Source organism: Coregonus lavaretus (genome assembly GCF_964263955.1).
Source record: "Coregonus lavaretus genome assembly, chromosome: 36".
NCBI classification, from domain to species: domain Eukaryota; kingdom Metazoa; phylum Chordata; class Actinopteri; order Salmoniformes; family Salmonidae; genus Coregonus; species Coregonus lavaretus.
The window spans coordinates 28148128-28168296 of NC_140023.1; the positions used below are offsets into that span (position 1 = coordinate 28148128).

Sequence of the window (20169 nt, forward strand, 5' to 3'; positions counted from 1 at the left end):
ATGTTTATCTCTGATAAGCTACCCAAAAAGGGCTGAAAATAGCCCACATTAACATATGTAGCCTTAGAAATAAGGTTCATGAAATCAATAACTTGCTAACATCAGATAACATTCATATATTGGCCATTTCTGAGACTCCCTTAGATAATTCATTTGATGATACAGCAGTAGCAATACAATGATATAACATGTATAGAAGAGACGGGAATGCTTATGGGGGAGGTGTTGCTGTATACACTACCAGTCAAAAGTTTGGACACACCTACTCATTCAAGGGTTTTTCTTTATTTTTACTGTTTTCTACATTGTAGAATAATAGTGAAGACATCAAAACTATAAAGTAACACATATGGAATCATATAGTAACCAAAAAAGTATTAAATAAATCAAAATATATTTTATATTTGAGATTCTTCCAATAGCCACCCTTTGCCTTGATGACAGCTTTGCACACTCTTGACAATGACCCAACACACCTCCAGGCTGTGTAAGGGCTATTTGACCAAGAAGGAGAGTGATTGAGTGCTGCATCAGATGACCTGGCCTCCACAATCCCCCGACCTCAACCCAATTGAGATGGTTTGGGATGAGTTGGACGGCAGAGTGAAGGAAAAGCAGCCAACAAGTGCTCAGCATATGTGGGAACTCCGTCAAGACTATTGGAAAATAATTCCAGGTGAAGCTGGTTGAGAGAATGCCAAGAGTGTGCAAAGCTGTCATAAAGGCAAAGGGTGGCTATTTGAAGAATATAAAATATATTTTGATTTGTTTAACAATGATTGTTACTACATGATTCCATATCTGTTATTTCATAATTTTGATGTCTTCACTATTATTCTACAATGTAGAATAATTTGGGATCTATCCCATCCCACAACTGATGGATAGATGAAAGGGTTGCTAACAACATTTGAGCACAAGGATCTCACTCTTGAGAAAGCTGCATTCCTTGCAGATGAGTTTGTGTTGGCACATAAAACTACCTTCACAAGCAAAGCACCCAGTAGTTATCCCTATGCAAAAAGCAATCCCGAGAAGTCATCTCCTACTGCAAGGTTTGTCTTTTTCTACAAAGATAAGGATCGGCAGAAAACTGTTTTTTTTGTATCCGCCAGTTTGTCATTACTGCCGTGAGAAAGGACACATTGTCTCTGTGTCCTAAGTTGAAACAGAAAAAGAGTGGGAGCACTCCAGCCCAGCCCATCAAGTCTCTGGTTGAGACTGGTGTATATTCTAAACAAGATTTTGGATCATATGTGTATGAAAACTTTGTTTCAGACGTGTTTGCGTCTCTGCAGAGTGCTCTTAAGCAGCCGGTAGAGATACTGCGAAACACTGGGGCAGCCCAATTCTTCATTTTGGAGTTTGTTTTTTCTTTGTCTGACACTTCAGCAATTGTTTACAGTGTGTTAGTACAAGACGTGGAAATGGGTTGCATGGAAGTTCCTTTGTATAATGTGGAACTCAAGTCTGATCTTGTTTCTGCTTCTGTTGGAGTGAGGCCTAGCCTACCGATGAAGGGGGTCTCATTTCATTTTTGAAAACGATTTGGCTGGAGGGAAGGTCGTGCCTGGGAGTGGAGGGACCTGATGGGTTATCAGAAAAGTACCCTAGAGTGTTCCCAACGTGTCGTTACACGTGTTGTGTGTTAGAAAGTCGCCGGGAGCAAGTCTAGTGTTGAGGAGGATGTCAGCGATCCCACCATGGTCGAGCTGTCTGAGACGTTTGTGTAATCCTGATTTCGGTAAACCTCCTGAGTTGACCGCTCCTTTGAAAACCCCAAAAGTGAGTGAGTTTGTAGGACCACTGAAGGAAGAGAGGTTCCCTACAGTTGACACTTTGATATCTAGGAAGCAGCTGATTGCTAAACAGAGTAAAGATTTTTCCCTCTCCCCTGTTTTTGATGAGATACGTCCAGAGGAGGAGTTTGATGAATTTCGTGTTGGTTACTTTGACAGCGATGGTGTTCTGATGAGGAAATGCCCAGAAGTTGCAAGAGAACTACAAGACGATTTGTATTTATTAAGGATCCCCATTAGCTGCTGCCAGGGCAGCAGCTATTCTTCTTGGGGTCCAGCTACATTAAGGCAGTTATATACAATCAAAAATATTACATTACATTTCATAACACTCTTCACAATACATTGTGTACCCTCAGGCCACCACTCTACTACCACATATCTACAATACAAAATCCATGTGTATATGTGTGTAGAGTGCATGTGTTAGCAAGTGTATGTGTCTGTGCATGTGTCTCTCTTCACAGTCCCCGCTGTTCCATAAGGTGTATTTTTATCTGTTTTTTAAAATATCCTTTTCCTACTCCACATCAGTTACCTGATGTGGAGTAGAGTTCCATGAAGCTATGGCTCTGTACTGTAGTACTCTGCGCCTCCCATAGTTTGTTCTGGACTTGGATTGTGAAGGGACCTCTGGTGGCATGTCTTGTGGGGTATGCACGGGTGTCCGAGCTGTGTGGTAGTAATTTAAACAGACAGCTCGGTGCATTCCGCATGTCAATACTCCTTACAAAAACAAGTAGTCATGAAGTCAATATCTCCTCTACTTTGAGCTATGAAAGATTGACATGCAATTATTCATGTTAGCTCTCCGTGTACATTTAAGGGCCAGCCGTGCTGCCCTGTTCTGAGCCAATTGTAATTTTCATAAGTCCTTCTTTGTGACACTTGACCACGTGACTGGAAAGTAGTCCAGGTGCGACAACTAGGGCCTGTAGGACCTGCCTTGTTGATAGTGTTGTTAAGAAGGCCGAGCAGCGCTTTATTATGGACAGACTTCTCCCCATCTTAGCTACTGTTGCATCAACATGTTTTGACCATGACAGTTTACAATCCAGGGTTACTCCAAGCAGTTTGCTCAATTTCCACATTATTCATTACAATATTTAGTTGAGGTTTAGGGTTTAGGGAATGATTTGTCCCAAATACAATGCTTTTAGTTTTTGAAATATTTAAGACTAACTTATTTCTTGCCACTCATTCCGATTGGCCCAGTCTATCTCAAATTGCCATTCCAGTTACACTTCGACAAGTGTCAAGTTCTGCGTGATTTCTGGCTGACCACAGCTCTGCCCAAACTTGAAAACGGCTTTATCCTTGATGAACGCAAAGGATAACTCAAAACTGTTCACTTTATGATTCTTTATTGTCATAAAGATGGAACAGAATAGGTTGATAACCTTCAAAACACACAAACAAAACCCCATGGATTAGTTACAAATAACTCTCAATTCCAATTTCTCAAAAATAAGCATAAACTAATGTTACTGAATCCTCAAACCTAACCAAACAATCATTTCATCATTTAGATTAACATAGGATCATTGCAAGTTAATAATTAAATATCAATATCCTAATTAAACATTTAACAATACACATGATTATAGTAAGGTTACTGTCAAGTTCTACTTTCACATAATGAAGTCTTCACTATTTAATTTAATTAATAATTGCATTGTATGTTACAACCAAACCAAAGGGCATATAGAAGCATGAATTCACAACACATTCTGTCCTACCAGTTGCGTCTTTGGATGATCAGGAGCTGTGGTCATTGGTATCTCTTCTCAGGAATGAGTGAGAGCCAAGTAAGCTTTTACCAAACATTTCGATGCCATGCACATGCACTGCTTGTGGGTGCGCAGGATAATATGGTCCCCAGAGCACTTCCTGGTGGTTGGTTTCAACAGCTCCGGTTGCATGGTTGCCCCCTGCAGGTTGGGAGTGCTTTGAGCACCCTGGATGGATTCAGGCCTGAGTGCTCGGTATAGCTTGTAGTCAGGAATTGACACAACACCTCCCACTTGACCTCCTGGTTCTTCAACCCAAGGAGGTCACACAGAACTGTGATGTGTTGGATTCAGTTACTCTGTTTTTGATCCTGTTGCTGCTGCTCTTCAACTGGAAGCAAGACAACTATCTTGACACCATGCAGCAAAAGACAATTCCCCACACCTTAAGTTTCACCTTCTTTCTCACCTCATCCTTCACTTCATAAGGTCCAAATAAGTCCACTGTGGTGTACTCAAAGGGATTGGCTGGTGTTATTCTCTCCGATGGAAGGTCACTCATGATCTGTTGGCATCTCCGGGCCTTAAGTTTCCTGCATGTCACACAGTTATCAACGATCTTTTGAGCTAGTTTCCGGCCTCTTACCACCCACGCTTTCCTTCTCATCCGGAGGAGTGTGCCTGCGATGTCTTCATGATTTGTCTTGTGGGCTTCTTGAGCTAGAAGGGAGGATACCCATGACGTGCAGGGCAAGATTGGTACTGCAGTTTTTTCTTCATTAAAGATTTGGAATCTTCCTCCACAGAGCAAGAGTCCAGTGTTTTCCTCTTTGACCACAGCAAGCCTGCTGAGTGTGGTGTCTGGCCAGGTTACATCCTTTTGGGCTGCAAGGAAGAGATCCCTGAGTGCATCTTCACACTCCATGATGGTAAGTGTAGCTTTCTTGATTCTGGACTTGATCTCAAGAGCTGAAGGAATTTCCTTTTTCTTTGGCTTGCTTGTGGTGGTGGTCTTGGCTAGCATTTCTTTCCACCTTGTGGCAGCTCTCCACACCCAGGCAATGACTCTTGTCAACCTGGTTAAACTGCTGAACTTGCTGATGTTAAGGATATTCCCCACTGAATAACCAGAAGGTGGTCTTTGGACTTGGATTTGGTGCCCTCTTCCATTAGGGCTGCTTTGCAGGTCTTTACCTTTGTCAGAGGTTGGAGATATTGGTATACGTGGAGCATGTTGGATCTTTTTCCCCACCTGCGCTCGGGTCAGTGCTGCTGTAAAACATTTCCTTTGGAGCTTGTTTATGCCTTCTTTAGCATCTGCAGCGACTTCTTTGGCTGACTTTGTCGGCCAATCCTCTACAGGTCGTTTCAGAAACTCTGGGCCGTTCTGCCACACAGAGTTCTCTTTGAGGTCCTCTGGGGTTGCTCCTCTTGTCACGAGGTCAGCAATGTTTTGCTCACCTGGAATCCATCTCCAGTCCTCAACTGATGTGGACTTCTGGATCTCTCCCACTCTGTTTGCAAAAAAGGTCTGGTACCCATAACTGTCCCTTTGGATTGCACCCAGCACAGTTTGACTATCTAACAGATGGATCCAACGTCCTACTTGCATCCGACCGTGCTTTTCAATGTATTTCCTGAGTCTTGCAGCGAACACAGCACCACAGACTTCAGCCTTCACTGGTTCTCCCTTTTGGTCAAGTGGTGTAAGCTTGGCTTTGGACTCAACAAGTCGGACCAGGATGCCTTGCTCGGTCTCCCACCTGAAGTATGCCACTGCTCCATAACTCTGGTCGCTCCCATCTGAGAATGTTATTCCCCAGGGTTCCCCAATCCTTTTGACTGGAGTCAGGCTTCTATGGAAGGTAATTTGGTTGAGGCGTGTGTATTCCTCAAACAGGTGGATTGCTTCTCCTCTAAGTTTCTCAGACAGAGGTGTGTCCCATGTGTCTCTTGTTAGAGTTTTGCCTCCAGTTTCTTGGAATGCTTTTCTGACTAAAATGGCTCCTTTCTGTTTGGCAGGTGTTGCAAGGCCTATTGGGTCATACAAACTAGCTACTTGGCTAAGCAGTTGCCTTCTGGTCAGTGGGTTTGGAGTTTTCATTCTCACTTCCTCTCCAACGAGATCTTGACTGATCCTCATCTTCTTTTGTCTCTTTGAGAAGTTTATCGAGGTCATGAGGTACAGTTTGTCTGATTCGACTAAATAACCAACTCCAAGGGCTCTGTTGTCTCCTTCTCTCACTTGGTTGGGGAGGATGAAGACTTCATCTGACGATGTTGGATGTTCTGATGTAGATGTTTGCCTCCCACTTTGGCCTGATCGGACCCACGGCTTGAGGAAGAATCCACCTGCCTTTAGGATTTCTTCGACCTTTTTGGTGGTTCCGTCTAGCTTTTCCAGGTCATTATGGGATGTCAGGATGTCATCTACGTAGGAATCCTCTTCAAGGACCCTCCGTTCCTCTTTCAGATGTGTGAACATGGGCAACTTCGCTGTTTCTCTCATGGCTAGTTGTGCGATACACCCTGCTGGTCGATCGCCCATGTTGACCCTGGTGATGGCATATTCCTCAATGTCCCCATCATCACCGTCTCTCCAGAGGAATCTATGGAGGTGCATCTCCAGGTCTTCGAGCCACACAGAATTGTACATCTTTTTGATGTCGCCGAGAGCAGCATGGATTCCTCTCCTGAACCTTAGCAGTACCGCTCGAATAGGATTAAGTACATCAGGCCCTTTCAGAAGAAGGTCATTCATGCTGCTTCCTCTAAACCTCTGGCTGCTGTTCCATACCAGTCGGACAGGTGTAGTTACAGAGTGTGGGTTTGGTGCTATCAAGTGACTGACGTACCATACTGGACCTTTCCAGTCGGCAATGGTCTTTCTAGTGAGTTTCTTTGCTGCCTTCCTTTCCACCATCTCATGAACTTGAGTTGTGTACGCTGCACGCCAATCTGGTTCTCTCTTGAGTTGTTTCTCCGTCCCCAGAAATGTGGCTTCCACTGCGCTTCTGTTGTTGGGCAGGGAACTTGGATCTTCAATCCAAGGGTATCTTGTGTCCCAGTGAGGCTCCTGACTATACACATCTGACTCCACGTAACTGAGACCTTGCCTGATTATCTCAAGCTCTCTTTCTTCACTAAGAGTCATGTCTTTGCCTCCTGGTTGACAGTTACCACAACGACATCCTCCACACATGGGTTCACAGGCCGCCCCAATGCTGTCCCACTTCCACCAGTCCAAGAACTCTTTGCCAATAACAGTGGTTTTAGTTTCAGCTCTAGATTCTTGCATCTCAGCAATTTCTTGATACTTTACTGCTGTGATTCTCATAGATCGTGCAAAATGAGTTTCAGAATTGTGCAGGGCCATGTCCACTACTTCACAGAGGTCTGGATGTGCTCCTCCAACGGTCTTTCCTAAAGGGCTCTCCCACAGGACAAGATCTCCTACTACCTTTACTCTCTGTGGAGCAAGTCTTCCTTCCCGGTGGCTTATGAGAAGCTCAACATGTTCTGGTCTGTGAAGGTCTTCCAGGTTGGTATCGGGGAAGAACTCCTTGAGGTGTTGTGCTTTGATTGCTCTGTGAACTTTTGCAATCTCATCCAACCCATAACAGATCAGCTCATGAGCTTTCTCCGTGCCTCTTGGGGTCTTGACTCTCACCTTGAGTAAGTATCTTTTGGTCTTCACCTTCATGGCCATGCCTCCAACTCCATGGACGACTAGTGTGATCCTTTCACTTCGAAGCTTCAGTCTCCTGGCGGCTGTGTGAGTGATGTAGTTGGTGTCTGATGCTAAGTCAATGAGAGTTCCAATTTTCTGCCCTGCGTTAGTAGTTACTTCGAGAAGCATAAGAATAACTGGTAATTCACGTGTGCTTGAGTCCATTACCCCAGGAAGGCTTCCTCCAGTGCAGTGTGATTTTGCCATGTTGGTGAAAGCATTCCTGAATTTTTCTGCCATGTTCGGGGTGAGCTCACATATTAATCTCTCTTGCTCCTCTGTGAATGTTTGCCTCCTGGTGCTGGGTTTTTCCACTTTCACGTATTCTTTCCTCTTAGCCCCTCCTTTAAGGCAGAGAAAGAAATGGTGATCCGAGGAGCTTCCTCTTTTGCAGTCTCTGTTTCTGCAAAGGTAAGTGTCCGTACATTCCTCATCCTCTCCATGACATCTGAGGCATCTTCTGCATGCTCCCAGTCTTTCGACAGCATTCAGCTTCTCATTAGGCTTTAGTTCTTTGAACTGCTTACAAAAGAAAATCTTCTCACGGTGCTTTTCATCTCCACACACAACGCATCCTCCCTTTCTCGTGGACCTTGTGGAAGCATACCGCTTCTCCGGGTACGTAGCTTTCTTTTCAGGTTTTTCACTTACACCCAACTGGTCTAGTTTCTCCAGTATGTCCTCTTGTGTCTTTAAAAATCTTAGAAGGCTGTCGAAGTGATTGTCAGGTGTGACTCCATTTCTTGGGTTGACCATGAATGTCAGCCAGTCCCTCTTCATGTTATCCGGCAGCTTGCTCTCTATGGATCTGATGACAAGGGGATTCTTTATGGCTCCACTGCTTTCGAGCTCCGTGAGGTCATTCAGGGCTTTTTCCACAGCTTGAATCAGGTCAATAACCTTCCTTGGTTGGTGTGACTTTAAAGGAGGGACCCTCTCCAGGTCCTCAATTATCTCCAAAGCGATTGTTGGCTTGTTTCCATACCGGTTTTGGAGTACTCTAAACATGTCTTCAGCACTGTTATATGATGACAGGCGCAGGTCTCTACATATTCTCTCGTCCACACTGTCAAGAAGTTGAAACTTCTTCACCTCCACTGAACCAGTCGGCTCTCCCTGCTTTTGCAGGCTCTCCCAGTCTTTCCTCCATCTGTGGAAATTCCTCCTAAGCCCAGTGAATTTAGGTAGACTGGTCGGTTTTATTCTCACCACTGGTTGTGGGACTGCTCTTGGTTGAAGCTCTGTCGGTCTTCTGTCCTCTTCTGCAATTCTCTGTGCGATGAGGAATTCTGTTCTTTTGGCCTCGAGGTTACTGCCGAATATTCTCAGATCTTTTACTCTGCCCTTCAGATCTGCAGTCTCATCGTGTGGGACCCATTTTTCCCAGTCTTTCAGGCTTTCACTTGCATCATGGATTAGCTTCCTCGCTCTTTCCAGCTGTAGTTCATAGCCGTCCCTGTTAATAGCAGTGACGGGGGTCTCTTTGGCTCTGTCACAGGCTTTCTCCGCTTCTTGGATTGCAAAGTCTACCTCCTCTTTACCGTATCTTGGCCAGAGGTTGAATTGGACTGCCTCTCGGATTTCCTCCAATTTCATGTCGCACTCTTCAATCGTCCTTTCAAGATCAGCCTGCTGGTCCTTGTCGAGCTTGACCTCTTCATCTCCCTTAGTTCCCGCTTCAGCCAGTAGGCCAACCGCGTAGTCATCATTTGAATCACCGACTCTTCTAGCCAGGGAACTGAGCTTGCTGAACTCCTCTTGTAGTTCATGCTTAATCATACCAGCTGCAGCTTTACTCAGGTAGTTTGCTTGTCTGGTGAAAGCAGATTTGGCTAAGGTCCGCTCTTGCTTCAGTTGCTTGACTGTTTTCCCAAAAGTTTCCTTGGCCATGGTGTAGAGTTTTACAGGCAATTCTCCCTTTGCGTCGACAGCTTGACTTCAGCCCTTTGATCCTCGTCCTCACTGCCACGCTGGTTATCAACTGTCAAGTTCTGCGTGATTTCTGGCTGACCACAGCTCTGCCCAAACTTGAAAACGGCTTTATCCTTGATGAACGCAAAGGATAACTCAAAACTGTTCACTTTATGATTCTTTATTGTCATAAAGATGGAACAGAATAGGTTGATAACCTTCAAAACACACAAACAAAACCCCATGGATTAGTTACAAATAACTCTCAATTCCAATTTCTCAAAAATAAGCATAAACTAATGTTACTGAATCCTCAAACCTAACCAAACAATCATTTCATCATTTAGATTAACATAGGATCATTGCAAGTTAATAATTAAATATCAATATCCTAATTAAACATTTAACAATACACATGATTATAGTAAGGTTACTGTCAAGTTCTACTTTCACATAATGAAGTCTTCACTATTTAATTTAATTAATAATTGCATTGTATGTTACAACCAAACCAAAGGGCATATAGAAGCATGAATTCACAACACATTCTGTCCTACCAGTTGCGTCTTTGGATGATCAGGAGCTGTGGTCATTGGTATCTCTTCTCAGGAATGAGTGAGAGCCAAGTAAGCTTTTACCAAACATTTCGATGCCATGCACATGCACTGCTTGTGGGTGCGCAGGATAATATGGTCCCCAGAGCACTTCCTGGTGGTTGGTTTCAACAGCTCCGGTTGCATGGTTGCCCCCTGCAGGTTGGGAGTGCTTTGAGCACCCTGGATGGATTCAGGCCTGAGTGCTCGGTATAGCTTGTAGTCAGGAATTGACACAACAACAAGAGATATGGAGGTTGGCTCATGATGGCAGTATGGCAGGCCATCTTGGGGTCAACAAGACATATGACCGTATCTTGCATAACTTCTTCTGGCCTGGTCTGAAACGGGATGTTGTGGCTTATTGTAAATCCTGTTGCATTTGCGGGTAAACCGAATCAAGCTCTACCGGTTGCACCTTTGCAGCCAATTCCTGCTCTTGATGAACCTTTCAGCAGGGTTTTGGTGGATTGTGTTGGTCCTTTGCCCAAAGCTAAGGATGGTAACCAGTTTCTCTTAACCATTATGTGTGCTGCCACTTGTTTCCCTGAGGCTGTTTCGCTGAGGAAATCATGTCTCCTAGTAAGTGTTAAGGCACTGGTGAAATAATTTTCAACGTTTGGACTCCCGCAGGTAGTGCAATCAAAGGTTTGAATGTCAAGTGCTACAGCAGTTGGGTGTTACCCATTGCCCTTCTAGTGCCTACCACCCAGGGTCTCAAGGTGCTGTGGAGAGATTTCATCAGACTTTGAAGTCTATGTTGAGAGCATACTGCTTTGAGTTTGAGAAAGACTGGGATGAAGGGATCCCTCCTGCACTGTGGGAGGTTGTTCAAGAATTTCTCGTGTTTTAGTCCGAATGAGCTCGTGTTTGGACTTCATGTCAGAGATACTTTGAGCTTGCTGAGAGAGAGGTTGTTGCAGGGTGACACGTTAAATACAAATCGTTACAGATTGTACTGCGACTGAGTTTTCCAGTGAGAATCTGCAGAAGGCGCAAACGAAAATGAAAGTTTGGTACGATCGAAAGGCCCAAAGCCACACTTTAAACGTGGGTGACCAAGTCCTGGTTTTGTTGCTTGTTCTGGGGTCACCGTTGCAAGCTCGCTTTTCAGGCCCTTACCCCATAGTGGAAACATTTTGTAAAATGGATTACATCATCGCCACACAGGAGCGGAGGAAAAAGTTGTTTTCTGTTGGTTTTAAGAACTTGTTCAACAAAATATATTTGTTGTCTTAAGGGGGAAGGTGTTACAGGCTTTGGTTGTATATTTCGAGGTTGGACGTTAGCACGTTGGGCGCACCGATTGGTTTCACCTCATTAGCCAGTATGTTTTACACCGGTGCTGGCTTGTCATCTTGTTAGTCAGAAGGTGTTTCACCTATGCTGGCACAGGTGATATTTAAGAGCGTCTGGCCCAGTGCTCCAGTTGCCTTGAGCAATGTGGAGGGTTAACACCTTTTAGTTGGCTCTCCCTATTTTGATTTCTAATAATCAATCCTTTGTCTGATCTTCCCTGTTGTTGTTTTGGGTGCTCATGTTGGGTGTCTTTTAGGGCCCAGTTGTTGTTGCTAGTCAACTTTCAAAACCCCTCCTACAACCCCATCTGTTTCATTTTAGTTGTTGTTAGACTCCCTGTTAGTTCCCCCTTCTGTTTGGGTAGAATTTTTGGTTTCTTGTTGGGGAACATAACAAGGGGCAAGGGTTACCTAGCAGTGTACGCGCCCAATCCACTAAGGGTCAGGCAGGGTCTTTGGCGTTGTTTAAATGGTTGACTGTAGGAGATATTTGTGCTGCAGCTAGTTGGGCATCGCCACACACGAGTTGGGCGTCGCCACACATTCGGGCGTGATTATATTTCCCCATAGTATGTTGTACTGAAGTTGGCTGACGGCAAGGGAACGTAACGTTATGACTATAACTACTGTTCCCTGAAGGAGGGAAACGAGGTACAACACCTGTTTGGCCCCGCGCTGCCTATTCCTGGCCTGGGTGAAGAGCTGCATTAAATTGAAGGAATTAATCTGAGCCTCACGCTTATCACCTGGGAAGGCGGGGCTTCCAGCTAGGCGTGGATTTCATTGGACTTGTCAGGTGTGATTGTAGATCCTTCAACCGAAGTCGTGAGAGTGCGACTCCACATAGTATGTTGTACCTCGTTTCCCTCCTTCAGGGAACAGTAGTTATAGTCATACATTTACGATTTGCAACTGAACAAATCGTGTTCAAATAGTATTTACTCTTACTGATGGCAGACCAAGTGGTTCACAGTGGAACAGGCAAAACAGAGTAAAAAAGGACGTACAGAAAGTATTCACACCCCTTGACCTTTTCCACATTTTGAGTTACTGCCTGAATTTAAAGTGTCACTGGCCTACACACAATACCACATATCAAAGTGGAATTATGTTTTTAGATATTTTTTTTTATACAAATTTGCTTAACAAGTCACATAAGTTACATGGATTCCCTCTGTGTGCAATAGTGTTTTAACATGAGTTTGAATGACTACCTTATCTCTGTACCCCACACATACAATTATCTGTAAGGTCCCTCGCTCAAGCAGTGAATTTGAAACACAGATTAAACCACAAAAACCAGGGAGGTTTTCCAATGCCTCACAAAGAAGGGCACCTATTGGTAAAAAAAATATCCCCTTTGAGCATGGTGAAGTTATTAATTACACTTTGGATGGTGTATCTATACATCCAGTCGCTATAAAGATACAGTCGTCCTTCCTAACTCAGTTGCCGGAGAGGAAGAAAACCGTTCAGTGATTTCACCATGAGGCCAATGGTGACTTTAACACTGTTAGTTTAATGGCTGTTATAGAAGAAAACAGAGCATGACTCAACATTGTAATTACCCCACAATAGTAAACTAAATGACAGAGTGAAAAGAAGGAAGCCTGTCTAGAATAAAAATGTTACAAAACATGCATCCTGTTTGCAATAAGGCACTAAAGTAAAACTGCAAAAAATGAAATGGATTTCATGTCCTGAATACAGTGTTATGTTTGGGGCAAATCCAACACATCACTGAGTACTGCTCTTCATATTTTCAAGCATGGTGGTGGCTGCATCATGTAATGGGTATGCTTGTCATCGGCAAAGACTAGGGTGTTAAAATTAAACGGAATTGAGCTAAGCACAGGCAGAATCCTAGAGGGAAACCTGATTCAGTCTGCTTTCAAACTGACACTGGGAAAGAAATTCACCTTTCAGCAGGACATTAACCGAAAACACAAGGCCAAATATACGCTGGGGTTCCTTACCAAGACGACATTGAATGTTCCTGAGTGGCCTAGTTAGTTTTGACATAAATTGGCTTGAAAATGTATGGAATAATGTGCAAATATTATACAATCCAGTTGTGCAAAGCTCTTAGACTTACCCAGAAAGACTCACAGCTGTAATCGCTGCCAAAGGTGGTTATAACATGCATTGACTCAGGGGTGTGAATACTTATGTAAGTTAGATGTTTCTGTCTTTCATTTTCAATAAATTTGCTAACATTTCTAAAAACATTGTTTTGTCTTTTGTCATTATGGGGAATTGTGTGTGGGCTGTAACACAACACAATGTCAAGGGGTAGGAATACTTTCTGAAGGCACTGTACATTAATCAAAAGAAAGGGAAAGACTTGCTCCAAATTGCTTACGGCCTCCGTTTTACACATTTTCTGAAATGTTTTTCAAAGAGGGATTAGTTGCATCTGAGATGCAATCAATTCCGTAAGGTTAATTAAATGCTGCGTCACGTTGCATAACTTTCTATTAGCAGAACTCCATTGAAGTTCTAGGTCCATACAGAGCCCCTATAACTTCCTCTAAGGTCAGAGATCACCTCACTTTGTTTGTTTTCACCCAGGCGTACATTTTCACCAGCCTTCAATAACCAGACAAATTCAAGTTTTCCCCAGTTTTTGCCCCCCTCCTTAAAGTAGAATGAAGTGGTCTTTAATTTAAAATCACCAAATGATAGGAGGATGAGGATCCATGAAAAATAGTAGTCTGGTGAGGGAGGAAAGGGAAGTCTGGGATTCTTTACACCAAAGCGCATGCCATGTCGTGCCATGCAACAGTGCTGACAAATGAGGAGGCCAACACACTGTGATTGATTGAGCTCGCTAATGAGGAGAAGAGCGCTTAGTGGCCATTAGACTTAATCGAGACCGGTGACTTTGGTTTGTTTGTGTGAGGGAGAACGTGTGTCTGTGAGATAAATATTGTGTGTGTCTGAGACTGCTTCTTGCCTTCCTAATGGTACACAGATGAGTGTTTGTTATAGGAGAGGGAGAGCTGTGGAGGAATTGATGGTCTCAATGTGTGAGGAGGACGAGGAAGTTACAGAAGGTGTACCAATGACTGCGCCATTTAGTATCTGTATCACACGCCTGCACGCTGTAGACGTGTGTGTCTGTCTCTGTTCCTATGTCATTGGTTTGTGTCTGCAAGCATTACATGCAGAAATATGGTGTGTGCGTGTCTTTTGAGATCTGTGTGTGGTGTTTGTTTGTGTGTTGTCTGTTGTGTGTATGCCTGCTGTCAGGGCTGCCAGACTCCATGAGCACAGGCTGGTGAGTGACTGAGTGGAGACATAAGTGGAAGAACGCTCAGCCCTCTGGTTAAGATTACCCAGCAGCCCCCTGCTTATGAGTGCCTGGCATGGTAGCAGGAGAGAGAGAGGGAGGGATGGAGGGTCGTAGTGCCAGCTCTTCCAAACCAGACCTCATAGCCACAGTTCCTACTACATCTCTCTCTCGCGCTCTCTCTCGCTCGCTCTCTCATGCTTTCCCCCACATTTAAATGTCAAATTATGTAATTCGATATCCTACATGTTCCAGTATAAGATGTTTTTATAGTCATGAACCATGTTTGAGTTAGCTCTGCCACAAAGCAAATAAATTAAGTCCTCTATTAATGGGTGATGTTGTCATGTTCATAAACTCATTAATTTGTTTTTTTGGACAGTTTAGGAAAGTGTTTCATTTGCCACCCCTTCTGCAATAATGCACTTTCTCAAACTCTTCTGTGTAGTAATGTTTAAACTCTAAAACCCTTTTACTGGAATGGCAAGATTGGGGTCAATTCAGTGCTGGGGTTGAATGGCACGTGGAGTGACCACACTGGACCTGTGTCTATACAGTGTGTTGCCATGTGCGGTTTTGGCAAGTGTGTGTGTGTGTGTTCCCATAAACGTGTGTATGGCAGTATGTATAAGCAAATTTGTAATGTAGTAGTACACCACAGCAGGAGAGATTAGGAGCAGCTTGATAACATGTGCCATTTTGCTGCTGCTCTTTAACTTTCTAATTCTTAACAGACTCCCCTCCTCTGTCCTGATGCAGGGTTGTTTTTTTTTTAGCGCCACAGGGAGCACTGTTTGTGATACTTTTATACATCACAACCAGACCACAAAGTGTGTGTAACAGTAATAACACAAAGATGGGCTATGTGTTCATTGATTGGTTCTTATGCTACAATAGAGGAGTGTACGAAATTGCTTTACCACTCATCTTTATTGATTTTGTGTAACCACCTCTGATGGAGTGTGACTTGTCTCAAGTTTGTGCAGAGTTACTCACCCTCTCTCTCTCTGCATATACACTAAGTGTACAAAACATTGAGTTGCACCCCCTTTTGCCCTCAGAACAGCCTCAATTCGTCGGGGCATGGACTCTACAAGGTTTCGAGCCCTTGTTGACTCCAATGCTTCCCACAGTTGTGTCAAGTTGGCTGGATGTCTTTTGGGTAGTGGACCATTCTTGATACACACGGGAAACTATTGAGCGTGAAAAACCCAGCAGCGTTGTAGTTCTTGAAACTCAAACTGGTGCGCCTGGCACCTACTACCATACCTCAAAAGGCACTTCAATCTTTTCTTGCCCATTCACAGTATGAATGGCAAACATACAGTGCATTCAGGAAAGTATTCAGACCCCTTGACTTTTCCACATTTTATGTTACAGCCTTATTCTAAAATTGATTAAATTAATTTCCTCATCAATCTACACACTACCCCATAATGACAAAGCGAAAAACAGGTTTTTAGAAATGTTTTGCAAATGTATAAAAATTAAATATGTTTTACTTATTTACATAAGTATTCAGACACTTTGCTTTGAGACTCAAAATTGAGCTCAGGTGCATCCTGTTTCCATTGATCATCCTATGTTAGCTAGCTGGCTTAGGCTATTCAACACTGTAACTATTCCAAGACAAGGCAAGCTTACGGTTTTATTAATTTATTGCCACCGGGGCCCGCCGGTGTGCCTGCTAAACTGCTTGCTGTACACTGTACTGCGTGATTGTACACATGGATTGGATTGGATTAGATTGTGGGCTTACTAACGTGTTAGTTCTAGTAGCTGTGTTGACTATGACTTTAGCTAAGATGTTGACAATGATGTAGGCCGTGTGTAGTGGTTATGGTAGGAAGGTTTGGCTTGGAGAGGTTTTTTCACTTGGTCAAAGACAGCTGTTGTGTTGTGCACTGAAGTCCACAAGCGAAGAGAAAAGGTGAGAGGAGGAGACTGCGTAGATGCGAGATGGAGTTATATAACGAGCAAAGTGATGCTGTTTAAATGTTGCTGCTATGAAAGTGAACTGTGTGTGCAGGTGATCAGAGGTGTATTCATTCCGCCAATTATGTTGCAAAATGTTTCTTAAACGGAAGCAAACGGAACGAAACTGGGATGGACCTTCCTGAATTTGTCCAATAGAAATTCTTGTTTTGGACTAATGATTACACTTTAGATCAGCTAGATGCAGGCAAGTGTGCAAGGCTGTATTGAATGTGTCACCTTGATTACTCCAATTTGTCTCTTGACCTACATTATAAACTTTCACTTGTAGGCTAGGTTGTAGCAACCTCATGATGGGTATAAGGCATATTTGAGTATCATGTAGTATCCTAAACCTATTGATGTTACATTGAGCTGGGTGAATGGAATTTGAATGACAGTCATCCAAAATGCTGTAATATAGAAATATGACCAATGGTTAAAAATATATATATATATATATCGTCCTCCCTAATCTTAAACGGCACCGACCGCCACTGGTATGATCCTCATGACAAATGTTTCGTCTTGTGAAAACATTCTGAATATACTCTCCATTTGATATATTACATCTTAACAAGCACAAGAGACAGTTACTGGGGGAATGTATGGTTTTCATTTAAAACTCATGGCCTTTATAAGTGACCCTCATAACTAACTGTTTCCTTTTCTCCCTTTCTCTTGGCGCTGGCTGCTACAGTTCAGGAGATTTCTCTGTGACTCGCCACTTGAGGTACGTACCCCTGCCCTTCTGTTGACTCTACATACTTCTACATGTCCAAAGTGTATCAATTACTCGAATGCCTGATTCACACTAATGAGCCAAACTGAGCTGTACTGGACTGGCCTGGTAACGCATCCACTATAGTTGCTGGAACCGTGCTAGAATGGGCAATGTGAAAAGAAAATATCTGAGTTAGCAATGTACGGTTTGGGCCTTCAGAAAGTATTTACACCCTTTGACTTTTTCCACATTTTGTTGTGTTACAGCCTGAATTTAAAATGGGTTAAATTGAGATTGTGTGTCACTGGCCTACACACAATACCCCATAATGTTTTTTAAAATCACAAATTAATATGTATGTATGCTGTATGTATTCAACCCCAAGCCTAAATAGGTTTAGGAGTACAAATGTGCTTAAGAAGTCACATAATAAGTTGCATGGACTCACTCAGTGTGTAATAATAGTATTTAACATGATTTTTGAATGACTACCTCATCTCTGTACCCCACACATACAGTACAATTATCTGTAAGTTCCCTCCATTGAGCAGTGAATTTCAACCACAGATTCAACCACAAAGACCAGGGATGTTTTCCAATGCCTCGCAAAGATGGGCACCTATTGGTACATGGTAAAAATAAAATACAGACATTGAATATCCCCTTTGAGCATGGTGAAGTTATTAATTACACTTTGGATGGTGTATCAATACACCCAGTCACTACAAAGATACAGGCGTCCTTTCTAACTCAGTTGCCGGAGAGGAAGAAAACCGCGCAGGGATTTCACCATGAGGCCAATGGTGACTTTAAAACAGTCAAAAGTTTAATGGCTGTGATAGGAGAAAAATAAAGGATGGATCAGCATTGTAGTTACTCCAAAATACTAAACTAAATGACAGGGTGAAAAGAAGGAAGCCTGTACAGTAAAACTGAAAAACATTTGGCAAAGAAATGAACTTTATGTCCTTATTATAAAGCGTTATGTTTGGGGCAAATCCAACACATCACTGAGTATCACACTTCATATTTTCAAGCATGGTGGTTGCTGCATCATGTTATGGGTATGCTTGTCATCGGCAAGGGCTAGGGAGTTTTTTAATGATAAAAATAAACCAAATAAAGCTAAGCACAGTCAAAATTCCAGAAAACCTGGTTGTGTGCTTTCCAACAGGTCAATAACCTAAATCCCAAGGCCAAATTATACACTGGAGTTGCTTACCAAGACGACATTGAATGTTCCTGAGTGGCCTAGTTCCAGTTTTGTCTGAAATCAGCTTGAAAATATATGTCAAGACTTGAAAATGGCTGTCTATCAATGATCAACAGCCAACTTGACAGGGCTCGAAGAATTTGAAAAAGAATGTGCAAATATTGTACAATCCAGGTGTGCAAAGCTCTTAGATTTACCCAGAAAGACTCACAGCTGTAATATCTGCCAAAGGGGATTCTAACATGTATTGACTCAAAGGGTTAAATACTTGTAACAAGATATATTATTTTTCATGTTTATTATTATTTAATTTTTTACCAATGTTAGAATTTCTCCACTTTAACAGAGTATTTGGTGTAGATCGTTGACAAAAAATGACCATTAAATCAATTTTAATCCCACCTTTAACACAACAAAATGTGGAAAGGGGTGTGAATACTTTCTGAAGGCAATGTTGTGTGAGTCAGGCACATTATTATTATTATTATTATTATTATTATTATTATTATTCCAAGGTCTCCATGGCGAAAGTGATTATCTCAGGTAAAATGAAGGTTAAATACTGCACACAACTTGGAGAACATAAAACCCTTTCTCTGTCTTTGCTGGAATGGGTAGCTAGAATAATGTTAATCTCTATGTACAGTTGTAGCTAACCTTGAATACAATTGAATGCGTGAACTCTCCTGTTTTATTATATACTGAACAAAAATATAAATGCAACATGCAACAATTTCAAGCCAATCAGAATGAGTTTTTCTCCACAAAAGGGCTTGATAGACAGAAATACTCCTGACCTAGTTATTATTAGAAACATCATACATGAATACAGATTCAAACAGGGTTAAATGTAGTAACACACATGTGGTCCGTCACGCACACACTCCTACACACTCTTAGTCCCTTGTACTTTCTCTACAATAGCCTTCTAGCTGGACTGGGGGATGGACTCAGGCAGCGGGTATTGTTTCTTTTTGGAGGGGTTTTATTTAGCTGCTCATGGAGGGATGAGGGGAGAGTTGATGAGCGTAATGTGGTGTGACTGTGCTGAACACCAGGCCTTGATCCACTCCTGTGTTCCGGATGGACCAAGGGACAGCCAGGCTGCTACTCTACCGTATGTGTGTGCGTATGTTGAGGCTGATACTGGTACAGATGTAATGTGTTGAGCATTCTTGAGAGAAACAGCTGGTTCTAGTGCCCACTGCCCAAGTCAGGAGAAGGATAGTCTCACATCAGGCCTCGAGGGCGTCTGAGGCTCCACCCTCCCCCCTGCTCAGAGGGCTTCTATTGATGATGTTGGTCCTCCGTCCCCAATCTCCCATCGGTCCTCAAGGAGGCACAGAAGTGCCTGACATCCACGGCCACTCACCTTCCTCCAGCCATCATCATTGGTAGCTCCATGGTGAAGCACACCTCAGTTCCTGGAGCAAAAGCCCTGTGCTACCCAGGGGCTAAGGTGAAGGGTATCACAGGATTTATTCAGTCTGTCCTACTTTAGCAGCCAAGGGCTGCTGCTGTCGTAGTGCATGTGGGATCAAATTATATAAAATGGGTAAGTCAGGGCTAATGAAACAGGATTTTATTGAACTGATCAACACCCTGAAAGGCTCTGAAAAGCAGCCGATTATCTCTGTCCCCTGCCGTCGCAGCTGTGAAAGGTTCAGCAGGCTCTTAGCACTTCATATCTGGCTTAAAGACTACTGCCACTCTGTTGGCCTAACTTGTATTGACAATTTCGATACTTTTTGGAAACAAACGATTCTCTACAGAGATGATGGACTCCACCCAAACGAGCTAGGAGCCTGGACCCTCCCTTCACATTTCAAGGCCGCGTTAAGATATTGACTCAGAGACCGACCAAGATACGCTCAGATAATACCTCCCATCCTTTCTAAGCGTTAT

The 20169-nt window shown here is 43.2% G+C and overlaps 1 protein-coding gene across 2 annotated transcripts in view; it reads left to right on the plus strand.

The window, feature by feature from the left end:
- LOC311110979 (arginyl-tRNA--protein transferase 1-like) overlaps positions 1-20169 on the plus strand; it is a 183068-nt gene that overhangs the window by 75383 nt on the left and 87516 nt on the right. For both annotated transcript variants that reach the window (XM_084153638.1, XM_084153637.1), the window contains exon 8: positions 17028-17060. In XM_084153638.1, coding sequence (XP_084009764.1) covers positions 17028-17060 — 33 coding nt within the window. The remainder of the gene's footprint in view (positions 1-17027; positions 17061-20169) is intronic.